The sequence below is a fragment of the Falco punctatus genome (genome assembly GCF_963210335.1).
Source record: "Falco punctatus genome assembly, chromosome: 4".
NCBI lineage: Eukaryota > Metazoa > Chordata > Aves > Falconiformes > Falconidae > Falco > Falco punctatus.
The window spans coordinates 46,068,910-46,095,066 of record NC_137583.1 but is presented as its reverse complement, the minus strand read 5'-3'; the positions used below and the strand labels follow the sequence as shown (position 1 = coordinate 46,095,066).

The 26,157-nt window shown below is 67.7% G+C and overlaps 2 protein-coding genes across 5 annotated transcripts; one reads left to right on the top strand and one right to left on the bottom strand.

The window, feature by feature from the left end:
- Positions 1–2,240: 2,240 nt before the first annotated feature.
- On the bottom strand, positions 2,241–5,354 carry PRSS57 (serine protease 57). The gene is made up of 5 exons (XM_080384166.1): positions 4,677–5,354; positions 4,247–4,400; positions 3,894–4,038; positions 2,779–3,039; positions 2,241–2,688 (listed from the first exon to the last, which is right to left on the bottom strand). Exons 1-5 carry the CDS (start codon positions 4,924–4,926, stop codon positions 2,509–2,511), a joined length of 990 nt encoding a protein of 329 aa, XP_080240292.1. The 5' UTR covers positions 4,927–5,354; the 3' UTR covers positions 2,241–2,508.
- Positions 5,355–5,468: 114 nt separating this feature from the next.
- PALM (paralemmin) lies at positions 5,469–25,752 on the top strand. 4 transcript variants are annotated; one of them, XM_080384163.1, is made up of 9 exons: positions 5,469–6,456; positions 15,859–15,907; positions 17,030–17,110; positions 17,203–17,333; positions 18,826–18,949; positions 19,342–19,363; positions 19,646–19,705; positions 20,768–20,899; positions 22,451–25,752. In XM_080384163.1, exons 1-9 carry the CDS (start codon positions 6,452–6,454, stop codon positions 23,035–23,037), a joined length of 1,191 nt encoding a protein of 396 aa, XP_080240289.1. In that variant the 5' UTR covers positions 5,469–6,451; the 3' UTR covers positions 23,038–25,752. The 4 variants fall into 4 exon arrangements, with proteins under 4 accessions (XP_080240289.1, XP_080240288.1, XP_080240287.1 ...); XM_080384162.1 differs by lacking the exon at positions 5,469–6,456 and adding an exon at positions 6,509–11,431; XM_080384161.1 differs by lacking the exon at positions 5,469–6,456 and adding an exon at positions 11,450–11,721.
- The last annotated feature ends 405 nt before the right edge of the window (positions 25,753–26,157 follow it).

Genomic DNA, 26,157 nt, shown 5'->3' with positions numbered 1-26,157 from the left:
CCACGTGGACGGGCTCCGGCATGGCCCCAACAGCTGCAGGGGGCTCCTGGGGCCAGGTTGGCTCTGACTGAGACTCCCCAGCACCCCCGGTCCTGGGGAGGGGGTTACATGGGGGAAACCGAGGCACCGTGAAGTGGTGAGGGGGAATGAAACCTTTGCTCCTGGTTGGTGCCGAGCACCCTCAGCCTCAGCTGAGCGTCGGGCAGGATCCAGCCCAGGCTGCAGCCTGGTTTGAACCCAGGTGGCTCCCGCGCCCCAGCGCTGTGCTGAGCCCGGCCGGGCACCGCTGCCAGTCAGTGGCATCTCCACCTGGGGTGGGCACAGCGGGGGGCTCTCCTGCAGCCCCCTCTCTACCTGCCCTCCCCACTTTTGGGCAGGGGTGTAAAGGAGATGCCATAAAGCAGCCCAGGATTTTCCCTGGCGCCAGCTTTTGCTGCATGTGGTGGTGTGTGGCCCGGGTTTCTCCACAGCTCGCCTGCAGCACCTTCCTCCCCGAGGCACCTCGCCACCCTCCGCCTGCCCCAGCCCCAGGGTTTGGCCCCCGAAGCACCTGGCGTGCTGCCCCGCGCCAAGCCCCTGGGCACGGGCTGCGGTGGCGACGTCAGCTCCTGCCGATGAGCGGGAGATTTTGGTTTCCACAACATGGCCGTGAGTCAGGCGCCTCCTTCCCGCCGGTTTTTGGGTGGTCTGGGACAAGCTGGGACAGGCGCCGGCTCTCCAGGCTTCCCGGCAGCACGCAGAAGCCCCGGGGCTGGCAGCCCTGCCCTGGCATCCTGGAGGAGTCTGCCCCACGCTGCCGCTGCCAGGAGCCCACGGGGATTTGGGGCTTCCTTGGAGGTTGGCAGCTTGGCAGGGGTCTGTCCTCTGCTGGGTGTCCCCCAGTGTCCCCAACGCCACCAATACCAGCGGTTGCATCTCCCTGACCCCATGCAAAGCCCTGCAGTGGGGATCTGGGGTTGCACCAGGAAAGAACGGGGCAGCCAAAGCCTTTGGACTCCCCAGTGTGGGGACCACGGTGACCACAGAGCTGAGGATGCTTTCTGGGGACCTCGGCATGCTGGCCTTGCCCTGGCCCTTGTCCTTCCCAGCGGAGCCCCCCAGGGCCGCGGGATGGCCTGTGCCAGATGCTGTGGTCGGCTGCAGCCTCCTGTGGGACCCCTCGAGCGGGGAGGGTGGCTGCACCCCGCAGCTGCAGCGTGCCAGCAATTTGCAGATAAAACAAACAACCGGGAGCAGGGAATGTCTGGGTCTGTCCCTGGAGACAGCGGCAACGCCGGGCAAAGCCGCACGCCATGAGCATGTCCCAGCTGAGACCCGGCAGCTGCTTGGCTCACATCCCCCCGGCCGGCGTGGGCAGCTGCCGGCCCCTGTGCCCACAGCCCCCCAACTCCCTCCAGGGGCGAGCACCCGCCTGCGCGCCCGAGCGTGCCGGGGCGGCGGGTGAGGCTCCCGGTGGGATCCCCGTGGGCTCTGCCAGCGCAGCCGGGCGGCTGGGAGCCCATCAGCCCCCAGGAGGTGTCTGTGGTTCCCCTGTTTGGGGGGTCCCATAGCGCGGTGGGGAGGGTGCGGTGTGGGATGGGATGGGACAAGATGAGACGAGATGGGATGAGACGGGGTGGGACGGGATGGGACGGGACGGTGAGCCCCACCCTGGCGGGAAGGCAGCTCCAGCGCTGCTGGGGATGCTCTGTCGGGTGGCAGTGCCTGGATGCGGAGCCTGGCTCCCCTGGGGCATGGCCTGGTCCTGAGTGGGGGCTGGCTCTACCCTCCTTCCCCTGCACCCCCTGCTCCAGCCAGCCAGCCCAGGACAAGCCAGGACAAGGATCGGAGCATGAAGGGGAGCAGTGGGGCAGCCAGAGCGTGGGTTGTGGTGGGGCAGGGAAAGGAAAGGAGAGAGGAAAGCTGGGGAAAACCAGCCCTCATGGAGAAGGGCAGCAGTCGCCTGGGCAGTGTGGGGTTAAGGACCGGCCCAAATTAGCCCTCCCAGGTTCAGCTGCCCATCAGGAGACTAAAGGGGGCTAAAGCCCCAGCCCCACTTCTGCTGGCTCCCCGGGCAGGTGGGTCTTGGTCTTGGCTTCAGTTTTGGTCTCCCCATCATGTCCCTGGAGCAGGATCAGGGTGGGCAGGGGCTGGTGTGGGGGCAGGGGTCCCCGGAGCTCCTGGCTGCCCCAGAGCTGGGGGCTGTGGCCCCCCTGTAAGGGAGGAGCAGGGTAGGTAGAGGGAAGGTGAATGGACAGAGGTCTGGGACCGAGGTTCTATTGAGGAAGGAAAATATTGCTGCTGCAAGAGGCCAAGTGAGGTGCTGGAGCTTCTCGTACAGCCTGGGGGCACATGCCTCCCCTCACCCATAAGCAGAGGTGGTCTCCTGCCCTGGCCTGGGTCCCCCGAGCATCAGCTCCCAAAGCCCCTGGAGCTGAGAGGACCTGGGACTCTTGGCCCTGAGGGCCAAGACACCTCGGGCCCTCTCCCCACAGCCCATCTCCCCCCAGGACCCCTCCTCAACCCTGGCTATGGCTTCAGCTGCCCCTTCCGATGGCGGTGCCCTTGGACAATGTCATGCACCCAGTCGATGTAGTTGGAGATCTTGGTGTAGATGTCAGGGTACCGGCGGTCCCCACATCTGTTCCCAGAGAATGAGACGATGCCGTAAACCTTCTTCCTGAAGATCAGGGGTCCCCCAGAGTCACCCTGCAAAGCAAGAGGGTGAGAGGGACACTAGTGGGTCTCCGGGGGTGGGTGGGGGTGGCTGGGGGGGCAGGGGCCCAGGAGTGCACTCACCGTGCAGACGCCCTGCAGCGTGGCGTTGCGGCTGGCCCCGCACAGCATGTTCTGTGAGACCTTGCCGTGCCACAGCGTTCGGCAGAGGCTCCACTTGACGATGGTGGTGCCGGTCTCCATCAGCTCGGTGGGCTGGTCGCCGTAGTTGGAGATGTCCCCCCAGCCCATCACGTAGCAGACGGTACCGGGCTTCAGGTCAACGTGTGGCGAGGGCAGGCGGATCCGCTTCACATACTTGTTCAGCGTGGCCGACCTGTTCAGCTGGGCAGGGAGCCGGGGGCACGGGTGGCTTTGCTGCCCTGCCGAGGCAGAGCCCCCCAGCTGCTCCTGCCTGGGACCCCCCAGCCCCTTGCACCCCGTTGCACACCCGCCCCAGCTCCCTGCTCACGCTGACCCCCACAGCTCTGCCCTTTCCTCTTTAGAAGCACCCACCAGAGCCTCTGCGCTGGTCCCATTCTGCTCTGGAGACTGGCTGCCCCAGGGGTGCGGGGAGCTGCCCACCCGGCCGGGGTCCGCGGGTCCTGGGCCGCCTCCATCGCACCCCGGGGTGCGGTGCCGCTTCTCCGGAGAAGCACTGACACCTAGTGTCGGCCGGCCACGGGGACAGCTCCCCGCCGTGCCCCGTGGGGCACCCCGGGTCCCTCCTGCACCCCACGGGGCACGGGGCACCCCAGTTCCCTCCTGCATCCCACGGGGCATGAGGCACCCCAGCTCCCTCTCGGTGTCCTGCTGGTGTGGGGCACCCCGGTTCCCCCCTGCACCCCACGGGACCGGGGGCACCCTGGCTTCCTCCCCATGTCCCACAGGGCATGGGGCACCCCAGTTCCCTCCTGCATCCTACGGGGCATGGGGCACCCCAGCTCCCTCCCCGTGTCCTGCAGGCATGGGGCACCCCAGTTCCCTCCTGCACCCCACGGGGCACAGGGAACCCTGGCTCCCTCCCTGTGTCCTGCAGGCATGGGGCACCCCTGCTCCCTCCTGCACCCCACGGGGCGTGGGGCACCCCAGCTCCCTCCCATGTCCCACAGAGTGTGGGGTGCCCCAGCTCCAGCCGGTGGGTGCCCACGACCTCCCAGCAGGCAAGTCTGCTGTGGGCGGTGATGTGCCGGACTCACCAGCAGCAGGCGGATATCATTGTCCACCGAGCTGGGGTTGTAGTATGGGTGGGCGATGGAGTCCACGATGCTGAAGACCTGCTGGGATTTCTCGGGCTCCTGCAGCCGGTGGGCGCCCAGCACCACGCGCACAGAGGGGTCGCGCCTGTGGCAGAGGGGCCCTGAGTGGGTGCTGCTGCAGCAGGGGGGGGCTTTTGGGGAGGGGGAGAAGGTGGCTGGCAAGGTGGGCTTGAGGGGAGCACGGGTGGGCTCCAGGACTGCATAACCCACTGGGACAGGGGTATCTGTCTGAGGGGGCTGCGCTGTGTCGGGGGGGGGACACGGGAGGTGCCCCACGCGGGAGCACGGCTCACCTGGGAACCAGGCAGTGGGCTGCTGTCATCACCCACTTGGGCCACACCAGGAAGCCCCCACAGGCGTGCTGCCTGTCCACCTGGATGGAGGCGATGAAGGGCCGGGAGTGAGGTGCCACCACCCTTCCTCCGATGATCCGGCTCCCCTGGGTGCCTGGTGGGTGGGTGGGTGCAGGTGGTCACCAGCTGCTGGGGAGTCTGGGCATCACTCTCACCTATGTCTGTCCTGCTCTTGGCTGTGTGTCCTGAGCACCCCAGCACTACCCGTGGGTGCTGGGGAGCCACCCATCAGTGGCTCTGGCCCAGGACCACCGAGCGTGGCAGTGCAAAGCCTCCCCTGCACCGCAGTGTTCCAGCCCAGGGTCTCCACCTCCCACCCCAGCCGTGGGGACCAGCCCTGCAGCCCGCTCAGCCCCAGCTCTCCCGTTACCTGCTGGGGCCAATGCTGGGAGCAGGATGGAGCCTCCCAGGCTGAGGATGAACAGCCCGACCATGACCATGCTGGTGCAGCGTGGGCCACTGCCACCGCCTCTGGGGCCAGTTGGGGTGGGGGTGCTGAAATCACCCTGCCTGGGTGCCGATGGGTATCTCCCTCCTGCTTCCTCCTCTCCGGGTGTTGCTGCCTTGTGCAATTGCTGCGGGGTGGGGGGCACTGGCAGGGTTGGGGGTAGGTGCAGCATGGCAGCTTCCCCCGGAGCGGCGCTTGCTGGCAGGAGAGTGGCTTGGGGAAGGAAGAGGGAAAGCAGAGCAGGTCCCCAACCCAGTCCTGGCCCTTGCACCTTGCACTAATCAGGATGAAACCTCTCTCCTCTTGGTGGGGCAGGGGGGAGCAGCAGGGCCCCACCCCATCCTCAGACCCCTCCGCTGTGGGTCATGCAGGGGCTGGGCTGGGCTCAGACCCACCGTGTCTATGGGCCCCTCCAGAGCCCACCCAGCTCTGCGGCGGTGCTGTGGGTGGTGGGGCTGCCTGCTCCTACTCCATCTTGGTGTAGATGTCAGGGTACTGGTGGTCCCCACATCTGTTCCCAGAGAACGAGACAATACTGTAAACCTTCTTCCTGAAGATCAGGGGTCCCCCAGAGTCACCCTGCAAAGCAAGAGGGTGGGAGGGACGCTAGTGGGTCTCGGGGAGGGGGGGGGGGATGGCTGGGGGGCAGGGGCCCAGGAGCGCACTCACCGGGGTCACTCCCACTGGGGTGCAAGGAGGGCGATAGGCTGTACCGGGGTGGGGGTGCCAGGGTGGGGGGATGGAGGCCCCGCTGCTGGGGTGCCCCTTACTGCAGAGCTGGGCTTGCTCCCGGGCCAAGCAGGGAGCTCTCCCCCCGGCAGCGGGCACGTTTCCCAACGCGGCCGTGGCTGGGGGGTGGCTGGGGGCTTCCTGTGTCAGTTTGCCCAACGCGACCGCTGCGTTGGGAAACGGCGGAGTAGCCGGGGGGCGGGGGGTGCACATCCCAGGCTCCCCCCTTCTCCATCCCCTCCCCGGTCGCCCTCCACTGGCAGGACTGCATGCGGGGGCGCGCGGAGGCCGTGGCACGGGGCGAGCCATGGCCTTTGGCCGGAGCAGTACCGGGGGGGCACCCTCCCGGGAGGGGGGGACACACATCCTCCCCGTGCTGCCCTGGACAGGGCGCCGGCAGCGCCCGCAGCCCCCCGCCCCGCGCCCCAGGCCCCCCCCGCGCCCCAGCAGCAGCCGCAGCCCCGGGGGCGCCCTCCCGGGGTGGGGAAGGGGCATCCTGCCCGTGCTGCTCTGGACACGGGGCCGGCAGCCCCCCGCCCCGCGCTCCCGGCACACCCCGGCCCCGGGGGCACTCTCCCGGGGGGGGTGCATCCTGCCCGTGCTGCCCTGGACACGGGGCCAGCAGCGCCCGCAGCCCCCCGCCCCGCGCCCCCGGTCCCCCCCCCGCGCCCCAGCAGCAGCCGCAGCCCCCGGGGCGCCGGTAGCGGCGGGCGGGGAGCGCCGCGCCCCGAGGCCGGGTGAGGGGCGGCGGCAGTGGCGGGCCGCGCCCGGCAGACGGAGCTGTGCGGGAGGCGGGAGCACCGGCGCGGCCCCGACATCCCTGCGCATCCCGCAGCCCCGCCGGGGATGCCGCCGCCCGCCGGGCCCTGAGCGCCGGGACGCCGGCGGCCGCCGGCCCCGCTCCGCCGCCCCTCGCCCGGCCCGACCCCGCCGGAGCCGCCGCCGCCGCCCCCCAGCCCGCCTGGAAAATGGAGTGAGTACCGGAGCCGGCCGGGCCGCCGCCGCGGGACGCGGGACCCCGGCACCGGGCCGCGCCCCCCCCCCCCGCCGCTGGCTGAGCACCGCAGTACCGGGAGTGCCCCCCCCGCCGGGTGCCAGGGCTCGGGACCCCCCCCACCGGGGCTGTGGGAACCCCACACCGCGGGCTCATGGAGCCCACGCCGGGGCTCATATCCCACCCTGATGCCGGGGTTCGGGACCCCAAACCCGGGGGCTCGCATCCCCCTGCTCCTGGAGACTCAGAACCCCAATACCAGGGTCTTGCATCCCCCCGATACTGAGGCTTGGGACCCCAAAACCGGGGGCTCGCATCCCCCCCTGCACCAGGGTTAGTGATCACAAAATGGGGGGCTCACCCCCCCCCCGATGCTGGGGCTTGGGACCCCAATACTGGGGGCTCGCATCCCCTCAGTGCCGGGGCTCGGGACCCCAATACCGGGCCCTCACATCCTCCCGAGGGTGCTCAGCAGGTGCTGCCCCTCCCCGGGTCCCTGCCCTGCTGTGGGGTGCTGAGGATCTGGCTTGGGGTACAGCGGTGGAGGCACGGGGGCTGCCGGGGGGGTGAGGATCCGCTGGCAGCGGTGCGGGAAGCGAAGGGGTGGGAAGGGCGTTTATTTTTGTGTTTTGAACCTGTTGTTGCCGCTGCGTGTGGCTGGGGTGAGTGGGTGGCTGCGAGCCACGGACCCCTCCCTGCACACGCACCCCCAGCCCTCTGCTGAGAGACCCGGCTGCAACGGGGGGGGGGGGTGTCCTCACACGCCGGGTCCCCCCTGGAGAGACGCTCTCCGGCCCTGGCCTTATCCTTTGTGTGCTGTGCTGGGGCCCTGCCCGGTCAGTCGGTGCCTGCAGACGGGCTCGGAGCCGGCCACGGGGCTTGGCGGGCAGCTGGGGGATGGAGAGAGCAGGTGGAGGCCGGTGGCTGGGGACCATCCTGCCCACGCGCTGGTTGTGCCCCTCAGGGATCCCGGCAGCTCCCGGCCGCAGCGTGCTGGTGCCAGGATGGCACGGGGCTGGTTGGCTGCTCAACGCGCCGGGCACCAGCCACAGCAGCCGGCTGGGCTGGCCCTGGCTCACCCAGGCCTTCCCTTCCCTCCCGTGGCTCTGCTCCCCACCATGGCAAACAAGGGGACCCCCAGCATCCCCTGGGTTTGGCACTGGGGGCTTCCCAGGGGCAGCCAGGCCGGGGGCAGCTCCTCAGGGTCACCTCGTCTTGCACCCATGACCTGGCCACCTGCTAGCGAGGTGCTGGGCACTCAACAGGTCCTGCTCCCCATGCTCCCGTGCTCCCCATGCTCCCATGCTCAACACCCTCTGCCTCCCACCTGGGGAGCCCTGTGGAGCTGGGGGGGCTGGCGAGGGACGGGATGGTGGTCTCCTGGGGTCGGGGTGGGCTCTGGCTGGCTGAGGGCTGAGCACCGGCGGGGGCCTGGGGGCATCTTGGAGGCCGGGGCGCAGCGTCTGCGGGGCTGGGGGAGCAGAGCAGTTCCCCTTGCTGCTGGAGGGGCCGGAGGCTTTGCGGTGCGAGAGCTTGCCAAGGCAGGTCCATGGCTTTTGGCAGCGCCTTGTGCATCGGTCCCTTCAGAAAAGGGCCTCTGTGGGGAGGAAAATGTGCCCGTGACTTGCCAAAAGGCAGCGAGGGGAAGGGCAGAGCCGAGGGGGGCGATGCGCCCTGGGGAGTGGGATGAGGAGCCGCAGGGACTGGGCGCGGCGTTTCCTGGGGTGAAGGCGTCGAGGGCTGGGGTTGAAGGCGACGGCACCAGGCAGGGTGGTGGCTCCTGCCCCCAGGCTCCGCACGCTGCCTTTCACCCCACTCCGCTCTCCCCTGGCAGTGGGGGCTCCGGACAGACCCTCCCAGCGAGGGCCAAGGGGCACGGGGGCTTCTCTCCCACCAGCACCATGCGCTGGACCTGCCGATGGCTCTTCCCTTTGAGTGAAAGCCCGGGGGGACCCAGGGGGGCTCGCCCCACCGAGCTGTGGGAGCAGCATCTTCCCTGCGGTCCTGTCCGTGGGCGCAGGGTGCAGCCGCAAAGCGAAACAGGGCGCACGTGGCTCCCACCTGGGCAGCGCCGGTGCGGCCCCTCCAGCTGCTCGGGGGCTGCGGCTCTTCAGGAGGAGGCTCCTGAGCTTTTGGGCTGGGATAAACGTGCAAAAGTCAGTGGTTAAAATGCCCAGATGTGCTCCCCTGGGGGGGTCTGGGTTTACCGGCAGGGGACCTGCAGCTCCGGCACCTCTGCACTGGGTCTCACCAGGTCAATCCTGCTCCCTCAGATCCAGAGCCTGGTCATGGAGCTGGGGGTGTAGGAGGGTCTCAGGGCGGGTGGGCACACAGCGAGGTGCTCTTCTGGTGTCGGCCTGGCTCTGCGGCAGATAACGGGTGCTGGGGAGCATGCTGCTGGCCTTGCTTTGGCTCCTGCTTTGCCTTGGCACTGGCAGTGGCTGGAGGAGGGTCCTGGCTGCCGGGAGCCACTGGTGCCTGGGGAGGTTTGGCTGAAAGCTTCCAGCTCTTGTGAAAGCTGTGCTGGTCCTGTCAGGGCTGCTGGTCTGTCCCTGCTCCCGCTGCCACGGATGCTCTTGAGCAGCTGGAGATTTTGCATCTCCACGTCTGGCTGCTCCGGTAGTTTGTCTCTGCTCTCCTCTCTGGGTCTGGGGTCTCCTCGGAGTGGGAACTCTCCCAACCCTGTCCAGCCCTGATCCAAAGCTGACAGTCGTGCCCGAGGGAAGGAGGGAGATTTCTGCCTGGGGAATAAGCTGGCAGCCCTTTGGGAAGGGACTGGAGATCCTGCTCTCCGCCGGCCTCCGGGGAGAAGCGGAACCCATCTGATACTCCCCAGGCTGGACCATCGCTGCCTCCCAGCTGGCCGCAGGCAGCTGGAGGGGGCCAGGTCTGGCCCTGTGTGCAGCCGAGGGGACAGCACCATCACCCTGCCCAGTGCTTCCCGAGGAAGCCGCAGATGGTCACACAACAGCACCCCAGGCCTGCCCGGGGCTGGTGGATCTCAGGGTGCAGAGTTTGGCCATGGGATGGGGCCTCTTGCCCAGACCTGTGCAACTGGGCAGGAACTGGACCAGTTTCCCGGGAAGCTGCCGGTGCTGACACTCCTGCTTCTTGCCCAGAAGCAGCTCCTTTCCCCACGCAGGGTCGGTGGCTCACGCCGTGGGGTCTGTGCCGGGCTGGGGCTCAGCCGGGCTGTGGCATGGGCTCGTCTCCAGCAGCGAGGAAGGGCCGGGAGGAAGGCTGGGGAGGTGACGTGCGCTGGGGCAGGGCTGGTGGAGGCGCAGAGCTCTGGGCTGGAGGCAGAGGCGTGCACAGGAGCCCGGTTTCCCGAGTTTGTCTTTATTCCATCCGGAAGCGAGCGAGCCCCCGGGCCCCAGACAGAAGCCGTTCTCAGGGGCGAGGATGAGCCCTGCAGCAGCCTGGGAGGAGGGAGAGGAGCCGGGGCAGATCCTGTCCCAGACAGGTGTTTCCTGGTGGAGCATGGCTGGATGTGGGCTGAGCCCAGCCCCTTGGCTTGGCGCCGAGGACCGGGCTCCCCGCGGGTGCCTGGGGCTCCCTGGGGTGCCTCTGCCAGGAGCCCGGGCAGGAGCCACATTCCTGCCGGCACCTTGGAGCCTTGTACGTGCCTGTGTTCATGGCGTCGGGCTGGGCCAGCCACGCTGCCTTGTGAACAGCAACCCAAGGACCAAGTGATGTGACCGAGGCCACCAGTGGTGGGGAGCCGGGTGCCATGTCCCAGGCCAGCTTGTCCCAGCTGGTCAGCGCTCCCAGTCATGGGGAGAGGCCGGCTCTGCTCTCATTCATAAATTGTGGGGGAGTTTCCTGGTGGAGCCTTGCTCCTCTAACTGGAAGGGAGCTGGAAACCCAAGTGTTTGGAGGGCACTTGAACCATTGTTTGAAAGATCTGTAATTTTCCAATCAAACTCCCTCCCCAAGCCTCTGTTCATCAAATATTCATGGGATCCATTTTCTCCTGGCACTCCCAGCCCACGTCTCAGCCCGGAGAATCAATCAGGCAGCTCTGCTTGCTCTAATGCATCCTGCGTTTTCGGGAGCCTGGGGCTGCCATCTCCTCCTCCCGCCTCCCCCTTCTCCCCCCTGTCCCCATCTTCTCCCAGGGCAGCAGCGTTGCGGGGCTGTGCAGGCAGCAGGAGCATGGGGAAGGCATGGCTCACCGGGAGGGAAGGAGTGGGACTGAGCACCATGGCCGTGTAGCCAGCTGCGGGGTGCAGCCAGCCAGCACCATGGGGCTGTGTCACCCAGACCTCAGCAGGGGGGCCGGACCTGACATGTGGCTCCTCGGCAGCGCAGCTTCCTGGCCATCCTTGCCCGAGTCGCTGCCTGTGGATTTATCTGCCTTTGAGGTCGATAAGTGCCAGCCCCCAGGCTGCTATGGCCCCCTCCCCTCTGTGCCTGCTGCCAACAAGGGCATTCGATAGCAGCCCCACTGCTAATGGCTTTGTGACCGAGGCTTCGCAGCCTCCCCGCAGGCACGCTCCCCACGGTAGCATCACGCTGGGCCTGGCCAAGGGACCCAGCTTTGGCACAGGGACGGTGATACAAATCAGTGCTGGGCTCTCAGCTGCCACCAGTGCTGCCATTTATGCAGCCTCTGGGCCCTGCACCCCCTCATCTCCCCAGAGTCGTGGCACGCTGGTGTCGATCCGGGGGTCTGGGTGGCAGTGCCCCTGTGCAGGGCTCTCTCCCTGCCTTCCCCCGGCTCAGAGCTGAGCGGGTGGAAAGGGAACAGAGGTCAGGGGAGCGAAGGAGCGGCTTGAAATGGCTCTTCGCACATTTGGATGAGCTAATGGGAAAAAACAGTGGAAGGCAAATAAACATTATTGTTTCATGTCAGGCGGGGAGGAGACAAAAGGTCACGGGCTTCCCTTGTGATGGTAGGAAACGGCAGCATCAGCAGGGCTGGAAAGAGCTGGAGAGCCAAGGCAGAGCGCGGGTATGTGCACGGGGCGCGTGCGTGCTCACACGTGTGTGTGGGTCTGTCTGCGGGTCCAGGGGCTGCTGCTTCTGCGGGTGGGAGTTCCCGGGGCATCATCCACCGGTGCCACCCGCGTCCCTGGTCCTTTCGACCTCATCTCCTGTGCCACGGCCCCTGGCCTTCCCTGCCATGCGGTGCATCCGGAATCGGCTCGAGGAGCTGCCCTGGGACCGGCAGGGCTGGGACTCGCACACGGCAGACACCGGGTGGAAAAGCCTGAGCCTGTTGACCGGAGCTCATGAGACCCGGTGAAATGAGGGGGGAGGGAGGGCTCGCTCTGGGCTTCTTTTCTGGGCTCGTGGTTCCTGAGGGGCTCGGTGGCCCTGGGCTCGCCTTGCGGCCCTGGCACCCAGGATGGATCCGGAGCTCGTGTTGGCGTAGCCGAGGCCTCCAGGGATGCTCTGGAGATGCTGTGGCTTTGGCTTGCCACTGGTGCGGCGTGCAGGACGTTGGGGAGCTGCTGCAGGGCGGCCCCGGGGGCTCCCGGGCCGGGGGGGGTGGGGGGTGGGGGGGTGGTCCCTCCGCCCGCGCTGCGCATCCCCCAACCCGGCGGCTCGCCCGTTGCCATGGCGCCGTTGCCATGGCGCCGTTGCCAGGGAACCGCCTCCCGGCTCGCCGGAGCCATCAGTCACAGGAGGCTGCGGGGCCCCACCGGCACCGGCCTGGGGCTGCCCGCCCGCCGCGGCCCCGGGGGGGGGGCTGCTCCGCTTTGTGCCGCGGCCTGGGGAGGGGCTGCCCCCCCATCCTGTCCCCAGCAGCGGGGTCCCTGTCGGCGCCTCCAGGGACAGGGGCCGGTGGGAGCCGGGGGCTGGCGGGGGGTGGGGGGTGGGGCAGGGGACCCCTCCACCCATCCTGCCCCCTCATCACTCGGTGGGCAGGGGTCTGGGGGCAGCAGGGTGATCCCCCCGCTGCCCACCGTTTGCTGGGGTCTGGGAGTGATAGAGCCCGCAGCAGGGCTGGGGTGCACAGGCTGCTGGGGCTGCGGGGGGGGGAGGGGGCGGCAAGGGGCATCCAGCCTGATTTGCGTCTCTCCCTGGGCCAGGAAGATTCCTGGCGTTCGACCCGGGAATGCGGAGACTGTAGCAAATAATGGAAAATAAAGAGGATGGAGGAGGGAGGAAAAGCAGAACAGAACGTTTCAGGAATGCTGCAAAAGTTTGGATCCATGGAATGGGGCAAGATCCAGGAGAAACACGGGGCCAGGGCCCCCTGATTGCGGGGGGCCAAGAGCTGGCTGGGGGGGGGTGTCCAGCAGCCTCCAGCGGGGAGGGGGCCATGGCAAAGGGTGGCCCTGGCTCGGGGCAGGGTGCAGGGGCAGCGGGGGGCTGGTCCCTCCCGTCACCTTTTGCACATAATCTGTCTCCACAGAGAGCCGCCCCAGCTGCCCTGAATCCCGAGGGGTTCCTCGCTGGTTTGGGGGGGAAAGGGGAGGTCTCACCCCTCGGGCTGGAGCTGGGGGCAGGGTGTAGGGCGGTGATGTGGGTGCTGCTGCCAGCGCCCGCTGCATGCTCCCCCCGTCAGGGCCCTGTGTCCCCCTGGTCCCCACTCCCGCGTGCTGGGAGTGTCCCATGAGAGACCACCGGGTCCATCGCTGTCCTTGTCACAGCTCCGAGTCATGCAGCTGCTTTTGATCCCTCTTTCCTGAGAAAGTTCCCCTGTGTCCGGAGGGAAACCTGCTGTCCCCAGCCCCTCTCCCCACAAGGGAGCGGTTCCTGCTGGGAGGGGGGTTTCAGGGGGCAGCTGGTGATGGGGACAGTCAGGGAGGGAGCAGGGTCAGCCCCTTGCCCCCCCATTGTCCCTGTACCAGGGACCCTCAGCCCCCACGCAGCCAGGCAGGGAACAGGGACAGCAAAGGGACTTGCAGACACCCCAACTCCCTTTGGGTTTATAATTATTTAATTCGTGTCCAGGGTGCAGTGTGGGGCCGCGGGCTGCCAGGCGTGACACATGGGAGGCGGCGGGTGTGCGCCTGCGTGTGCACAACAGTCACCGCGTTGCCGCGAACGGCACAAAAATAACTGCTACAAAAGCGACGCCTTCCCTGGTTTGTTTTTCTGGCCTGGATTTCACGCGCCGCCAGGATGGCAGGGTGCGGGGTGAGGGGAGGACGGGGCGGCTCTGAACAGCTTTTCGTTAATTGTTGGCTTGGAGGAAGAGGCAGGGGGAGGCAGGGGGTCCTTTTGCCCCAGCAGAGCCTCTTGGATCTGTTGCAAAGCTCAGCTCTTGCACAGGTGTGTGCTGTCCGCTCCGGTGGAGGACTCATGCGAGGGCACACATGTGTGCGAGGACACGTGTGGCCCAGGGAGGTACTGTGTGGGGGGTGCAGCAGCCCATGCCCGCCCCATGTGTAAAACCATCACTGGAAAAAGCCGGTAGTGGGAGCGCGGAGGAGCTCTCCTGCCCACGCCACCCCCGGCCCTGGGCCATCTGCAGAGCCCAGCCTGCATCCCCAGGGAGCAGACGGTTCAGCAGTGGGGGGAGAGGAAGGATGAGGAGGAAGCCGGGGAGCAGGGCCAGTGCCCCCCGCCACGGTGCCCGCAGCCTGTGGGTGTTGGGCATCACCTCGGAGTCCGTGTTGTCTTCCAAAACAGGCACCCCGAGCCGGGCTGGGGCTGCCCCCCTGGGCCTCGGCTCAGCTCCTGCTGTGGTTGGTGCCATACGTAGCCGGGGTTGGCTTCAGCCTGTGCCGGCGGGTCTGTGGCCCCCGAGCTGCTGGGTGCCCCCGAGCGCACAGCCGTGCTGAGGCTGGGGTGGGACCGGGCTTCTGACACTCGCTCCTTGCTAAAGGCTTTTCCCGCTGTGCTGGGGACACGGCGCTGCCCGCCCTTCCCTGTCCCCCCCTCTCCCCTTGCTGCTCCGCATGGGCTGGGACTGCTGGTGGTCCTGTGACTGCTCCTCTTCCTCCCTCCTGCCTGCTGGGAAGGGACTGTCTGTCTGGTTTTAATTGCTTTCAGAGCCCTGGGGCCCGACGGGGCATGCGGGATGGAGCTGGGTGCAGGGGTGTCCTGCCGCTCCCCGCACATCCACCCTCCCGGCCTCGCACACTCGGCCAGGGCAGGAGCCCCTGGGAGCTGCAACGATGGATGTGCACCGAACTGCCGGCACAAATGATGTCCAAGAGCTCTCCCCTCCACTGCCTCTGCAGGAACAGCCACGGGCAGGGCCCAGAGCCGGACCCCGCTCTGGATTGGGGGGTGCAGACCCCCCACCAGGGTCTCGTCAACTCCTGCTCGCCCAGGGCAGCAGCGCAGGCGGCCCCAGGTGTGAGGGAGCAGCCGAAAGGAGGCTCAGCCGCAGGCGCTGGAGTCCGGACCAGTGCCTCCATGCCGGTGTCTCCTCCAGAGCAGCTGCCTGTGCAGCTGCCCCCTCGCAGGCTCTGCTGTTCCTTGCTCTGGGAAGCAAGTGGCAATGATCCATCGTCTAACGATACCTCCGTGCCTCCCACCCTAATTACTGTCACAGCGAAGCACTTCGTTAGCATCACCTGGCAAGCAGCCAGCCGGCTCCCTGTGGCGCCTGAGCATCCCCAGTCACAGCCGGCCCCGGGCAGGCATCCTCAGCCCTGCTCTGTGGCTCTCTCGGCTGCCCAGCCTGCACCTGATGCTCTGTGCCGTGGGGGCTCTCGCCGGCCCCGTGTGGCTGCGCTGCCGGTCAGGCTGGTCTGGGGCACTGGCACCGCTGGGACACGGGAAGGCGGGTGCGTGGACACCTGGCTGTGGGGTGTTGGGGTACCCCCTCCTCGTGGCACCCTGGGGCCTGGCTGCACCCGGGAGAGCTGTGTCGGGGTGAGCGGCTGCGGCTGGCAGCATCCCCGGGCACAGCCATGGTCCTTCACGTTGTGGAGGTGGGTGAACCCCAGCTGGAGCAGAGCCTGTTGCAGTGTGTGTGTCTGTGCGTGTCCGTGTGTCTGTGCACGTGGGCGTGCGTGTGCCTGTGCACGCAGCCTGGAAAGGTCACTGTCCGGGAAGGGTGTCAGCAGCCAGGGAACGGGCTTGGAATGGAAAGTCTGAGCCAGGTTGAAGCGCAGGGGTGGCCAGCACCATCCTGCTCCAGCCCCTCCATGGTCACCGTTTCCATCTGTGCCACGGCTGCAGGAGGAGCGGGTCCAGCTGCACCGTGTCACCCTCATGTGCTGGGCAAGGTGCCTGGCCCAGGGCATTGGGGCAGGGCAGGGGTCCAAGGCAGGCCTGGAGGAGCTGTGCAGGCGAGGGGTACTCAGCTCTGCGATGCCGAGGGGAAGGGGAGGCAGCAGCCAGTGGAAGAGCCTTTGTCCGTGTGCTGTGTCCTGTGCGCTGGTGGCACGGTGTCCCCGTTCCCTTGCTGCCCACACCTCCCCTCTGCCGGGGTGGCCGCGCTCTTCACTGCTTCTTTCTGCTCCCTTGCAGGGTTGTGGAGGCCAGCACCCTTCAACAGGAGAGGCTGCAGGCCATCGCGGTGAGTCCCCCCCACGCCGCAAGCACGCCGGACCCTGAGCTGGCATCCCGACATCCCTGTGCCATCGCCTGTGGCACATGGGGCAGACACCAGCGGGGAGGAGGGGGTCGGTGCAGGGGCTTCGGCCCAGAAAGCTGCTCCCGGGGCTGCAGGCAGGGGCAGGAGCTGCAGGGGGTTCCAGGACCCCCAGGAGCCCATGCCAGAGAATCCTGCCCTGCGTCGGCTCTGCCCGGGGATGTGCCACGGCTGGGGTGCAGGGTCGGCAGGGCTTGGCTGCGTTGCTGAAATGGGGACAGAGCAAGCAGTGGGTAGCTGGAAGGTTTAATTAATGAAGCAGCGTCTTGATGAGCCCCGAGTGAGAGGGAAATGAGTGATGATTCCCCCCTCACCCTTTCCCAGGGAAGGGCTGAGGATGGCACATGATCCAGCCATGCCCGCTATGGGCACTAGTAATTATATTAATTAGCAAGCAGATGGGGGCCGTGCTGGGCAGCCACGTCCCGGCACAGAGCAGGGCACTGGGCTGGTTTTAAACCCCGTCGCTGCCCCGCAGCAGCTTCCCTGCCCGCCGCGGGCTGCCAGCTTCCCTGTCCCATCCCGCTACCAGCCGATCTCTGCTGCACAAAGGGCAAATTGTTCTGGGCCAGAGGAGAAAGAAAGCGGGTGGCGCTTCCCAGGCTGGGACTGACTCTGCTGAAATGCTCTGGGCCAGCCCCAGGACGTGCAGGGGGGTGGGAGAGGTGGTGGGGGCTGGCTCCCCCCGGCACTGGCAGCTCGCTCGGAGCCGGCGAGGGGAAGGCAACGTTTTGAGGTGGTGAACAGAGCCCAGGTTCTGCCCTAATTTCTCTGCACTTTCCGTGCCTCAGTTTCCCCCATGAGGGCAGGGGCGTGATGCGGGGGTGGGGAGCTCCCGGTGGGCTACCCCCAGGGCCAGTCTCACAGCCCGGGCATGGCTTGGGTCCCCATGTCAGACCCCACGGGAGCCCCTCGCCCCCCACTCCTCGCTCCTCCTCACTGTGGGGATGCTGCCCCGGCTGGGACAGAGGTGCCCCCACCCCAGTGATGCCTGGCATCGCCCCCCCCCCCACGCCGCCCCCAGCTCTGCCGCTCTCGTCCCTCCAGGAGAAGCGGAAACGTCAGACAGAGATCGAGAACAAAAGGCGGCAGCTCGAGGATGACAGGCGGCAGCTGCAGCACCTCAAGGTGAGGTTCCCCCGGGACCCCTGGGCTGCCTCTGGGGGGGGGGGGGGGCGGCTATGGGGGTGGCAGGACCGTGACCCCCTTCTGCTCCCCAGTCCAAGGCTCTGCGGGAGAGATGGCTGCTGGAGGGGGCCCCAGCCTCAGCCTCCGAGGAGGACGAGGCCATGAAGAAGCAGATGCAGGAGGACGAGGTGAAGACCAAGGAGCTGGAGGAAACCATCCAGAGGTAATGGGATGGGGTGGGGGTGGGGTGCACTTGGAGGGCACCCAAGTCGTGGGCAGCCGGGACACTGGGATGCAGCTTGGTCCCACGTGCTGGGCATGAGGCACAGGGCGTGCTGCCATGCTTGCTCCGTTTGGCCACGGCCCCCTCGGAGAAGAGCATCCACCCTGGAGGAGAGCATCCATCCTGGAGCTCGGAGCTGCCGGGAGAGGAGGTGCCTCTGCGGTGCTGCCGGGGCTCAGCCACTCTGGCTGGAGACCCCCGGCTGGGCTCTGTCCGGCATCTGCTGGGGGGCTGCAGCTGGTCCTGGAGCACATCCAGCCCCGCAGCCCCTCCAAGCATGGACACCCCCAGCCACGCTGGGGCTGTGTCAGCTACACGCCGTGTAGGATGGCAGTGGGAGCTGTGGGGATGGGGTCCCCTGGGGGTCTGCTGGGTGCCCAGCACCCATGATTTCAGGGCAGGGAAACAGGGGGCTGGTTCCCCACGGATGTCCATCCCTGCTGCGGTGGCTCAGCGCCTGGGGAAGGGGCAGGGTGGGAGGCTGGAGGGGGAGAAGCCTCAGCCCCTGCCCAGCCCCCTCATGCCTGGGCTGGGACCCCTGCCACCGAGGTGTCCCGGCAGCCCAGCTGGCCTGCAAGAATGCAATCAGTCACGGCTGTGCGTTAATTACCGAGCATCAGTGCAGAGAGGGGTCAGGCACGAAGGGGCCTTTGTGTCAGTCTAATGGTGCGGTGCATTCCTCTGCCAGCGCCTTGCGGGGAGACGGGAGTTAAGGGGGGGCTCTGCCGGGGGGGTGCTGCCACCACGATGACAGAGGGGCCCTAATTTACAGGGACATGAATCCACGGGGACTCCCCTGACCTCTGCCGCGTCCCGATGGGGCCCTGCTGCCAGCACAGCTCTTGGCCAGGCTTGGTGGCCGGGAACGGGCAATCGCCCTCGTGCAAGGCTCAAACAGGCTTTGAGCGATGCATGTGGGAGCTGAACGTGATGGAGCGGTGCTGCTCTGTGCCACCCAGCGAGGGCACTGGCAAGAGCGTGGCGGGCTCAGTTGTCACTGCATGGTGGCAGCGGAAGACCCTGGTGGGTCAGTCCCCCTGCCTGGTGCCTGTGGGGGAGTTTCTGCCACCCACTGGGGCGACCGTCCCAGTTGCGCAACGGCTGCGGAGCTGCCACCGTTGTCCTAAGCATCGCTCGCCCCGCGGAGATGGGTGAAGGCGTGCAGCCCACGGGCGCCTGGGTTAAGGACGGGGGCAGCACCCACCGGTGGAGCCCCTGGGTTTGTTCCAACAAACACACACTTTTCCCCCGCGAAGAGATGGCGACGGCCGTGACACAGGTCGGTCTGCCTGTCCCTGTGCCTTGTGAGCCCAGGGGCTGATTTGCGCCTCCTCTCTCCCCTGCACCATGTTGCTGGCCCCTGTTCGCAGGTCTGTGGGGGCTGCCTGCGCCATGGCTCGCCGTGGCCTCTCAGCCCCGACTCTGCCCACAGGCTGGAGAAGGAGCTGGAGACGCTGGAGAACGGCAGCTCGGCAGCTTCCACCAGGGAGAACCTGGCAGAGGTGGCAGCGCCGGCCAAGGAGGAGAAGGCAGAGCCCATCCCCAACACACAGAAGGTGGGCATGGACGCTCTCTGCGGGCAGAGCTGCCTGCTGGGGGGGGGGGAAGGGGGAGAAGGGGTGCGTGGCGCATCGGTGCTTGCTCACCCCCCGCCAGACCAGAGCTGGTTCTGCTGGGGTGACGGCACGGCAGCAGGGAGGTTGCACTGACAGAGGGGTCGGGCACAGGGAGCCGCTGCAGGGCTGCACCAGGGACTGACGTGGCTGCGGTGGGACCTGGTCCCAGCCGAGCTGGGTGGATTGGCCACCCCGTGTGTCCCTGTCACCCTCGGAGCTCCTGTGCCAGCAGGGCTGGGCCAAGGGTTCCTTGCCCTGGTGGGGATGGGTGTGTGGGCGGTGGGTGTGTGGCACCTCCCAGCAGCCCCTAACTTCTCCCTTCTGTTTTGCAGAGTCCCCTGGGCACGGTCAAGGGTAGGTGATCCCGCCTCGGCCGCGGTTCCTGCTCTCGGGAGGCAGTGCCTGCCGCCCCTCATGCTGCCCCGGTGCTGGGGCTGGATGGGTGGGGGGAGCTGGGAGAGCCCCATCCCCATATCCCCAGTCCCCTCTTGGGCAGGGTGCCCTGCGGTGGGGGAGCCCACCCCAGGTGGCAGCCATGGGGGGACACGCCACCCTCCCTGGGGCCCGTCTCATGGGCGCATGGATGACCAGGCGATCGTTTTGGCTCAGGCCATCATCTCTCCTCTCCATCTCCAGCCGAGAAGGTCTCCAGCAGCCCCATGAAGGCGGTGGAAGGCACTGACATGATGAAGGCAGGTAGGTGCCCACTTCCCCAGAGGAGCGCTCCTTCCTGGTGGCTTCCCCCCTCTCCCGCGCTGCCCCTCGGCTTGCTGCCCACCCCGCAGCCCTGCCACTGCCGCTCCCCACTGCTCGATGACTTTCCGAGCCCAAGGCAGAGAACATCAGTTATTTGCAATCAGAGGGTTTGTTTCCGCTTCCACTCCGTGGCCGGTTTGGGGTTCAGGGCTCCCCCTCACCCCTGTTCCATGTCTCTGCTCCGGTTTCATCCTTTGCCTCCCACTCTCTTTGCGGCTTCTCGGCGCAGGGGCGAGGGAGCGGAGCGTTGGCTGCCGGCATGGCTGACCCTGCGCCGGCGTTCGTGGCCCCGTGGCTGGCTGCCAGCGGGGAGCTTGCAGGGGCGCGGGGCTGAGCTGCCCACGCTGGGGGGGCTGCGGCCGGCTCTGGTGCTGGAGGGGTTTGCTCTGGCTCAGACCAGGCTGTGGCACCAGCACAGGGCACAGCTCATCTTAGGGTCCTTGGAGCAAAGTGCCACCAGGCTGAGGTGACCCCAGTGCTGGCAAGGACTGGCCAGGAGCCGAAGGAGAGATGCTGAGGATCACCCGTCCCACGGGGGTGGAGGGGCTGCCCAGCACCAGCACCCTCAGCAGGGATGCCCAGCACCAGCACCCTCAGCAGGAGATGATACCTCCCGCAAGCATGAGCCTGGCTCCCAGCCCAGGCACCCGCAGCTGGCACCACTCACCGGCCAGACAAACGGACACGGCACTGCCTGGTGCCTCCAGGGCCTGGCTGAGCTCCAGCCCAGGGGACGCAGAAGAGGCGGAGGTAAGGTGATGCCGGCAGTGCCAGAACGGCCATGGCCCCGTGGGTCCCCGTAGGAGGGCTGTGCCTGGGATGTCACACCTGCCTCTGCCATTCACCACTCCGCTGCTGCCTGCTGTCTCGCTAACTCTGCTGAGCACCGCACCGCACCGCACCGCTCCGCTGCCGCCACACGCCTGCCCGCTGCCGGCCGCTGAGCTGGGGCTGGGGGGGGCCAGGGCCACCGTAACGCGTGCTGTCCTCTTTGTGTCCCAGCCATGTACTCGGTGGAGATCACGGTGGAGAAGGACAGAGTGACTGGGGAGACCAAGGTCCTGTCCAGCACCACCCTGCTCCCCCAGAACCACTGTCTGCAGGGGGTCAAAGTGTACGAGGATGAGCTGAAAGGTACGGCCTGTCCTGCATCGCTTGCAGGCGTCAGGAGCAAAGGGAAGGGGATGAGGAACAGGCCACCCAAGCATCCCAGCAGGTGCCAGGGCTGGGATGAGCTGGGGCTGCTCCCGGCCAGCCTCGCCAGTGCTGTCGGGGAGACCAGTGAGGGCAACCCCCCAGTGGCCCCAGTCCTGCACCCCAGCCAGTGTGGGATCTGTCCTGGCAGCATGGCACAGATGGTCCTGACAGACCAGCCCTGGTTTGCACATCGTGACCCTGCGCCACTGGAGAGCAGAGAAGAGGATCGGCTGTGTCCAAGGCTCAGGAGCCCGTCCCACAAGTGGGGAACGTGGCAGTGGCACCACATCGGCCTGGTGCGCCCAGGCTGGCAGCGGGGAGCATGGCTGCCAGGCACGGAGGAGGCACGGCAATAGGGACCGGTCCCTGCCTGTGGCCCCTGCTTTTGGGAACCTCTGGGAACCTGCTTCGAAGGGCCTGGTGACACCCAAGGGATGGCTGTGTCGGTGGCAAGGACCTGCCACGGAGCTGGGGTGTGTTACTGGGGACCATGGTGGCCAAGTGGACCAACAGCTTCTTCTGAGGAAACTGCGCTGCACCGGTGGCCAGTCCTGTTCGACACCCTCCCTGTGGCTGTGGCCGTGCTGGGCCATGCTGGCCTTCACCTCCACCAGCTGCCTGGCTCAGCCCCCCAGGCTGCTGCGGGACCCCCAGCTCCAAGGACAGGCTGAGGAGCCGCCTCGGCAGCGATGGGTGCGGGGCAGCCGTGCATTGGTGCCGGCTGAGCTGGCCCTGCTGGGGCTGGTCATCGTCCATCACTCCATCAACTGGCTGTTGAGGCTGTTGCACTGATCATCGCATGATGCCCCAGGTCAAGTGGAAAATGCGATGAGCCGGAGGCCGCTCTCACTGTGACGCACGTCTGCTGCCTCCAGCGCTGCAAGCAGCCGTGCAAAGCGCCTTGGTGGCAGAAGAGCCCCGTCCCCTCCTGGGCACAGTGCCACCGGGTGCCACAGGTGGTGGGACGCGGTGGGGCAGCACCTGCCGGGCGCTCGCTGGGGTCTTACTGGTGGCAGCGGTGATCTGCCGCAGAGCATTGTGTCGACCCTGGAGGAGCCGGGCACCAGCCAGACTCGGTCCTGCCGTGGCCAGCGTGGCCAGCGTGGCCGGCTGTCGGTGACCTGGCAGACAGCCACGGCTCCCGCAGGGCTCACCGGGTCTGAGGCTGCTTCGGAGGTGCCAAAGGCCAGGAATGGCTCCTTGCATAGTGGTTTTTGTTTTCGGCCTCCCCGTCTGCTGTGGGGCAGGGGCCAGGCAATGCGGGGGGGTCCGGCAGCAGCTCTGGCCTAGGTGGGGGTGGGGTGCCGCCGGGGGGTCCCAGCCTCGGTGCTGGGGCCTTTGGCGAGGGGAAGGTGCCGCTCCCCAGCTGCACGGGAGCCAGCTCTGAGCGGGTCAGTGCCAGCAGGAGCTTTTCCAGGTCAAGTTGTGCCCCCAGCCCGAGCCCCCCAGGCTGAGCCCCCCTCACCCTCCCTTCTCTTGTCCCCGCAGTGGTGCACGCGGTGAGCGCCGAGGATGGGGCCCTGCAGAACGGGGTGCACCCCCTCAGCTCCTCCGAGGTCGACGAGCTCCTGCACAAGGCAGATGAGGCCACCCTGAGCGAAGCCACTGGGCGCGAAGCCCCAGCCAAGGGGGGCGAGGGGGCCGGCAGCAGCCCCGGCAGCCAGAAGCCAACGCCGCGGCGGGAGATCACGGGGCTGCAAGCCAAACCACGGGAGAGCACGGTGGTACTGCCACCGGGAGAGGGGACGGAGCCCAGCCGCGAGCAGCCCGTCACCATGATCTTCATGGGCTACCAGAATGTGGAGGATGAGGACGAGACCAAGAAGGTGCTGGGGCTGGAGGGCACCATCAAGGCCGAGCTGGTGGTGATCGAGGACGCCGAGAGCAAGCCGGAGCCGGTGCACAAGGACCACGCGCCGCCCAATGGCACCGCGCTGGAGCCCGCGGCCGCCCAGCCGCCCGGTGAGGAGAGCCCGGCTGGGCAGAAGCCGGGTACCAACGCCACAGACGCCAAGGAGGCCGAGCAGGAGACGGACGTGAAGAAGCAGCGCTGCAAGTGCTGCACGGTGATGTGAGCCCCGCCGGCCCCACGCCACCACCACAGCAGGCTGCCCCCGCCGAGCCCCCTCCGCCCCGGCCCCCGCTAGCCAGGTCCACCGCCCCGGCACGCCGGGCTCCCTCCCCCACCGGACACGGACCCTCTTTCTGCAGAACCGGGGAGACCCAACACGGCGCCTGCGAAGCCGCAGCGGGCAGCAGCGAACCGCGGCCGTGGCATTGCTCACCCCACCTGCCCAACGCCCGCCCCGCGCCGCACCCCACCAGCGCTGCCTGTGATATTTATTAGAGACCCCCCCTCGCCCCACGGCACGCACGCCCCCCACCTCACCCTGTGCTGGAGCCCTCCTGCTGCCAACACCGGAGCCTTTCCCTCCTCTCACCGGCAGCTGCCCACCCGCCACCGGGCCAGGCTGGGGGATCGGAGGACGCCGCTACGTCCGTAGATGACTCCCGGTGGCCAGCGGGACCCGCACTTGGCCCAGCCCGCAGCAGGCACGGAGCCAGCCCCATGCCAGCCCCTCTATCTGCATCTCCATCATCCGCTTCTCCTGCAGGGAAAGGCCCTGGGCTGTCCCCCCTCCGGCTGCCCACGGATGTCCCCACACCATCCCATGTCCTTGTCCCCACGCCCTCGGGCTCCCCAAGCCGTGAGCCCCTCCAGGATGGAGCGTGTTCAGGCAAGAGAAGGGTGTTGAGGGCAGCATCCCCTCCGTGATGCTCGGCCGCAATGGGAGCTCACAGGGGGCCGTGGGCCACACGCAGCTGCCATGGGGTCAGCCCCAGCCTGTCCCCAGGGCTGCGGGCAGAGGACCCTGCTCTGCTCACTGGGGCTCAGCCCCCCACGCAGGAGCATCTCGCCCTGGTGCTCGAGGTGACGGCTGCCACCGTCCAGGTACCAATGCCGCGGGCTGCCGCACCGGTGTCACTGGGCTCTGCCAGCCGAGGGTGCTGAGCGGTGCTGTGGCCAGGCACCCGTGTCCTCCTGGGGCAACGTGGATGGCGATGGCAGCGAGGGAAGGGGAGCTGGGGGGGCCCAGCCCCATGGGGAAGGGGATGGGGTGGGAGCTCCCGTGCCTCCTCGCAGCAGCGGGAGGGGGTCCAGCACCGCATCCCCCTCCTGCCTCTGCTGCTTGGCGGCAGCAGCTTTGCAGAGCCGCTTTCCGGGGCCCCGGGCTGCAGTTGTCAGGTCCCCCAGGCCAGCGAGTCAGCCCAGTTCACCCCAGGCGCTGGGACTAGGAGCTGCTGGGGGTCCGGTGTCCCACAGAGGGTGTCCCCAAGATGCTGTGCCCATGTTGGGACTGTGAGTAGCCTCCCCCACTCCCCCCACCCCATGCCCCAGCCCTTCAGCGGGGATTTCACCACCAGCACCAGCGTTTTCTCCCCACTGAGACCCGCTGGGGCAGGCGGGGAGGGCGGGGGGCCCCACGGCAGCACCCATGGGTGCTGAGCGCTGCCCAAACCCTGAGCACTTCTGCCACAGCAGCTGACACATCTCACGGGCATCGGGCACGTGGCTCCGGCTGAGCCCACCTCAGCGCCTGGCGGGGCTGGGGGACACAGTCCGGCCCTGCCCCAGCACCAGGCTGCCCCGGGGGCGTCCCATCTCCTGCCAGCCCTGTCCCAGACATGCCGGGACTCGGAGCCCCATGTGCAGCCCCAGGACGGGGTTGTTTTGGCACCTGGTGCCCCACGGCCGCTGCCCCGAGCCAGCTGTGGCCGTGCTGGTGGCGCCCAGTCCCCGTGCACGGGGGGCACAGCGGCTTTGGGCAGGGTGCAGCCAGCTGGGAACGCGGTCCCAGCCAGCCAGTGTGGGGGTCCTTGTCTGAGTGCCAGCGGGTCACCGCTGCTGTCCCCAGGGACCCACCAAGCCCCCCGCGACGAGTGTGCGGAGCAGCCCTGGCTTTGCCCAGCCCACCACGACCTGTGTGGTAGAGCAACCAGGGATGGGGCTCAGCCCCCCAAGGCCTTCCCTCCCTCCCCTCCCCCTTGTGTGAGCAGTGACACCCCCTCCATGACATCCTAGTCGCCCCCCAGTTACCACCTGGGCTGCGGTTTTCCCCCCAGTGGGGTCACTGTAGGGGGAGGGGAGAGGTTGGGGGCTGCGGGGGGCTTGTGGTGCTGCCGTGGCAGTCCTCTTCCTCCCGTGGGGACCCCAGCCCCCAGAGCCTCTGCGAGAGGCAGAGCTGGGGAAGGGAGGGCAGGGGGCCGGGGTCAGCCACTCCGGGGGCAAGGGGAGGCAATGCCGCAGAGCGGGGGGCTGGATGCCGTGGGGCCTCTGCCCCATCAATCCCGGGGGGGCTGCATTAGGGCCAGGTCCCCAGTGGGGCTGCATGTCACCTCCTGCCACCCCCTCACTGGGGGCCAGAACCACTCTCCCCATCCCACCCTGGGTCTGCAATCCCCCACCAACCCCCAGCTGGGGCCCACTCCCACCCTTAGCACCCACTGCCCCTCGGTTGACTTTGGCCCCAGCCCCCGGCCCCCAGCAGTGGGCAGCGGGGTCAGGCCCCCCGGGCTGGCCGGGGCCGAGCAGAAGCGGGGAGCCCGGCCGTGCCCCCCAGCCCTGTCCCAGCCAGCCCCCGCCATCCCGCCTGGCTCCGCTGAAGTGCACTTCCCGCGCTCCCATGCTTTTCACTTGTGCCGAAGCCGTTTGAAGTTCTCCCCTTCCCCGTCCCTCCCGTTGTTTGTAAGACACCCAAACCGAGCAAATAAACTGTGTGAACAACCAGCCTGGCACCTCCACCCTCCGCACGGGAGGCCCCGGTGCTGGGCACCCCCGCTCAGCACCCCAGTGGGTGGGAAGGGGCCAGGAGGGGACCCTGGGGATCCTGGGAATGGGGATGGGGTGATGGAGATGATGGGGATGAGGATGATGGGGATGGGAACAATGGGGATGAAGATGATGGGGATGATGGAGATGATGGGGATGAGCATGATAGGGACAGGGATGCTGGGGATAAGGATGATGGAGATGGGGACAATGGGGATGAAGATGATGGGGATGATGGGGATGAGGATGATAGGGATGGGAAAGCTTGGGATGAGGATGATGGGAATGGGGATAAGGACAATGGGGATGATGGAGATGAGGATGATGAGAATAAGAATGATGGAGATGGGGGTGCTGGGGATGA

Excerpts from the sequence above, each read along its gene's own strand:
- PRSS57 (XM_080384166.1), bottom strand. The coding sequence starts at position 4,926 with ATGCTGCACCTACCCCCAACCCTGCCAGTGCCCCCCACCCCGCAGCAA. Across the intron at positions 4,401-4,676 it reads CCCAGCATTGGCCCCAGCAG|GCACCCAGGGGAGCCGGATC; the intron begins GTAACGGGAGAG and ends CCCACCCACCAG. Across the intron at positions 2,689-2,778 it reads CGCTGCAGGGCGTCTGCACG|GGTGACTCTGGGGGACCCCT; the intron begins GTGAGTGCACTC and ends CTTGCTTTGCAG.
- PALM (XM_080384161.1), top strand. The coding sequence starts at position 11,603 with ATGCGGTGCATCCGGAATCGGCTCGAGGAGCTGCCCTGGGACCGGCAG. Across the intron at positions 17,334-18,825 it reads CTGGAGGAAACCATCCAGAG|GCTGGAGAAGGAGCTGGAGA; the intron begins GTAATGGGATGG and ends CTCTGCCCACAG. Across the intron at positions 20,900-22,450 it reads GTACGAGGATGAGCTGAAAG|TGGTGCACGCGGTGAGCGCC; the intron begins GTACGGCCTGTC and ends TTGTCCCCGCAG.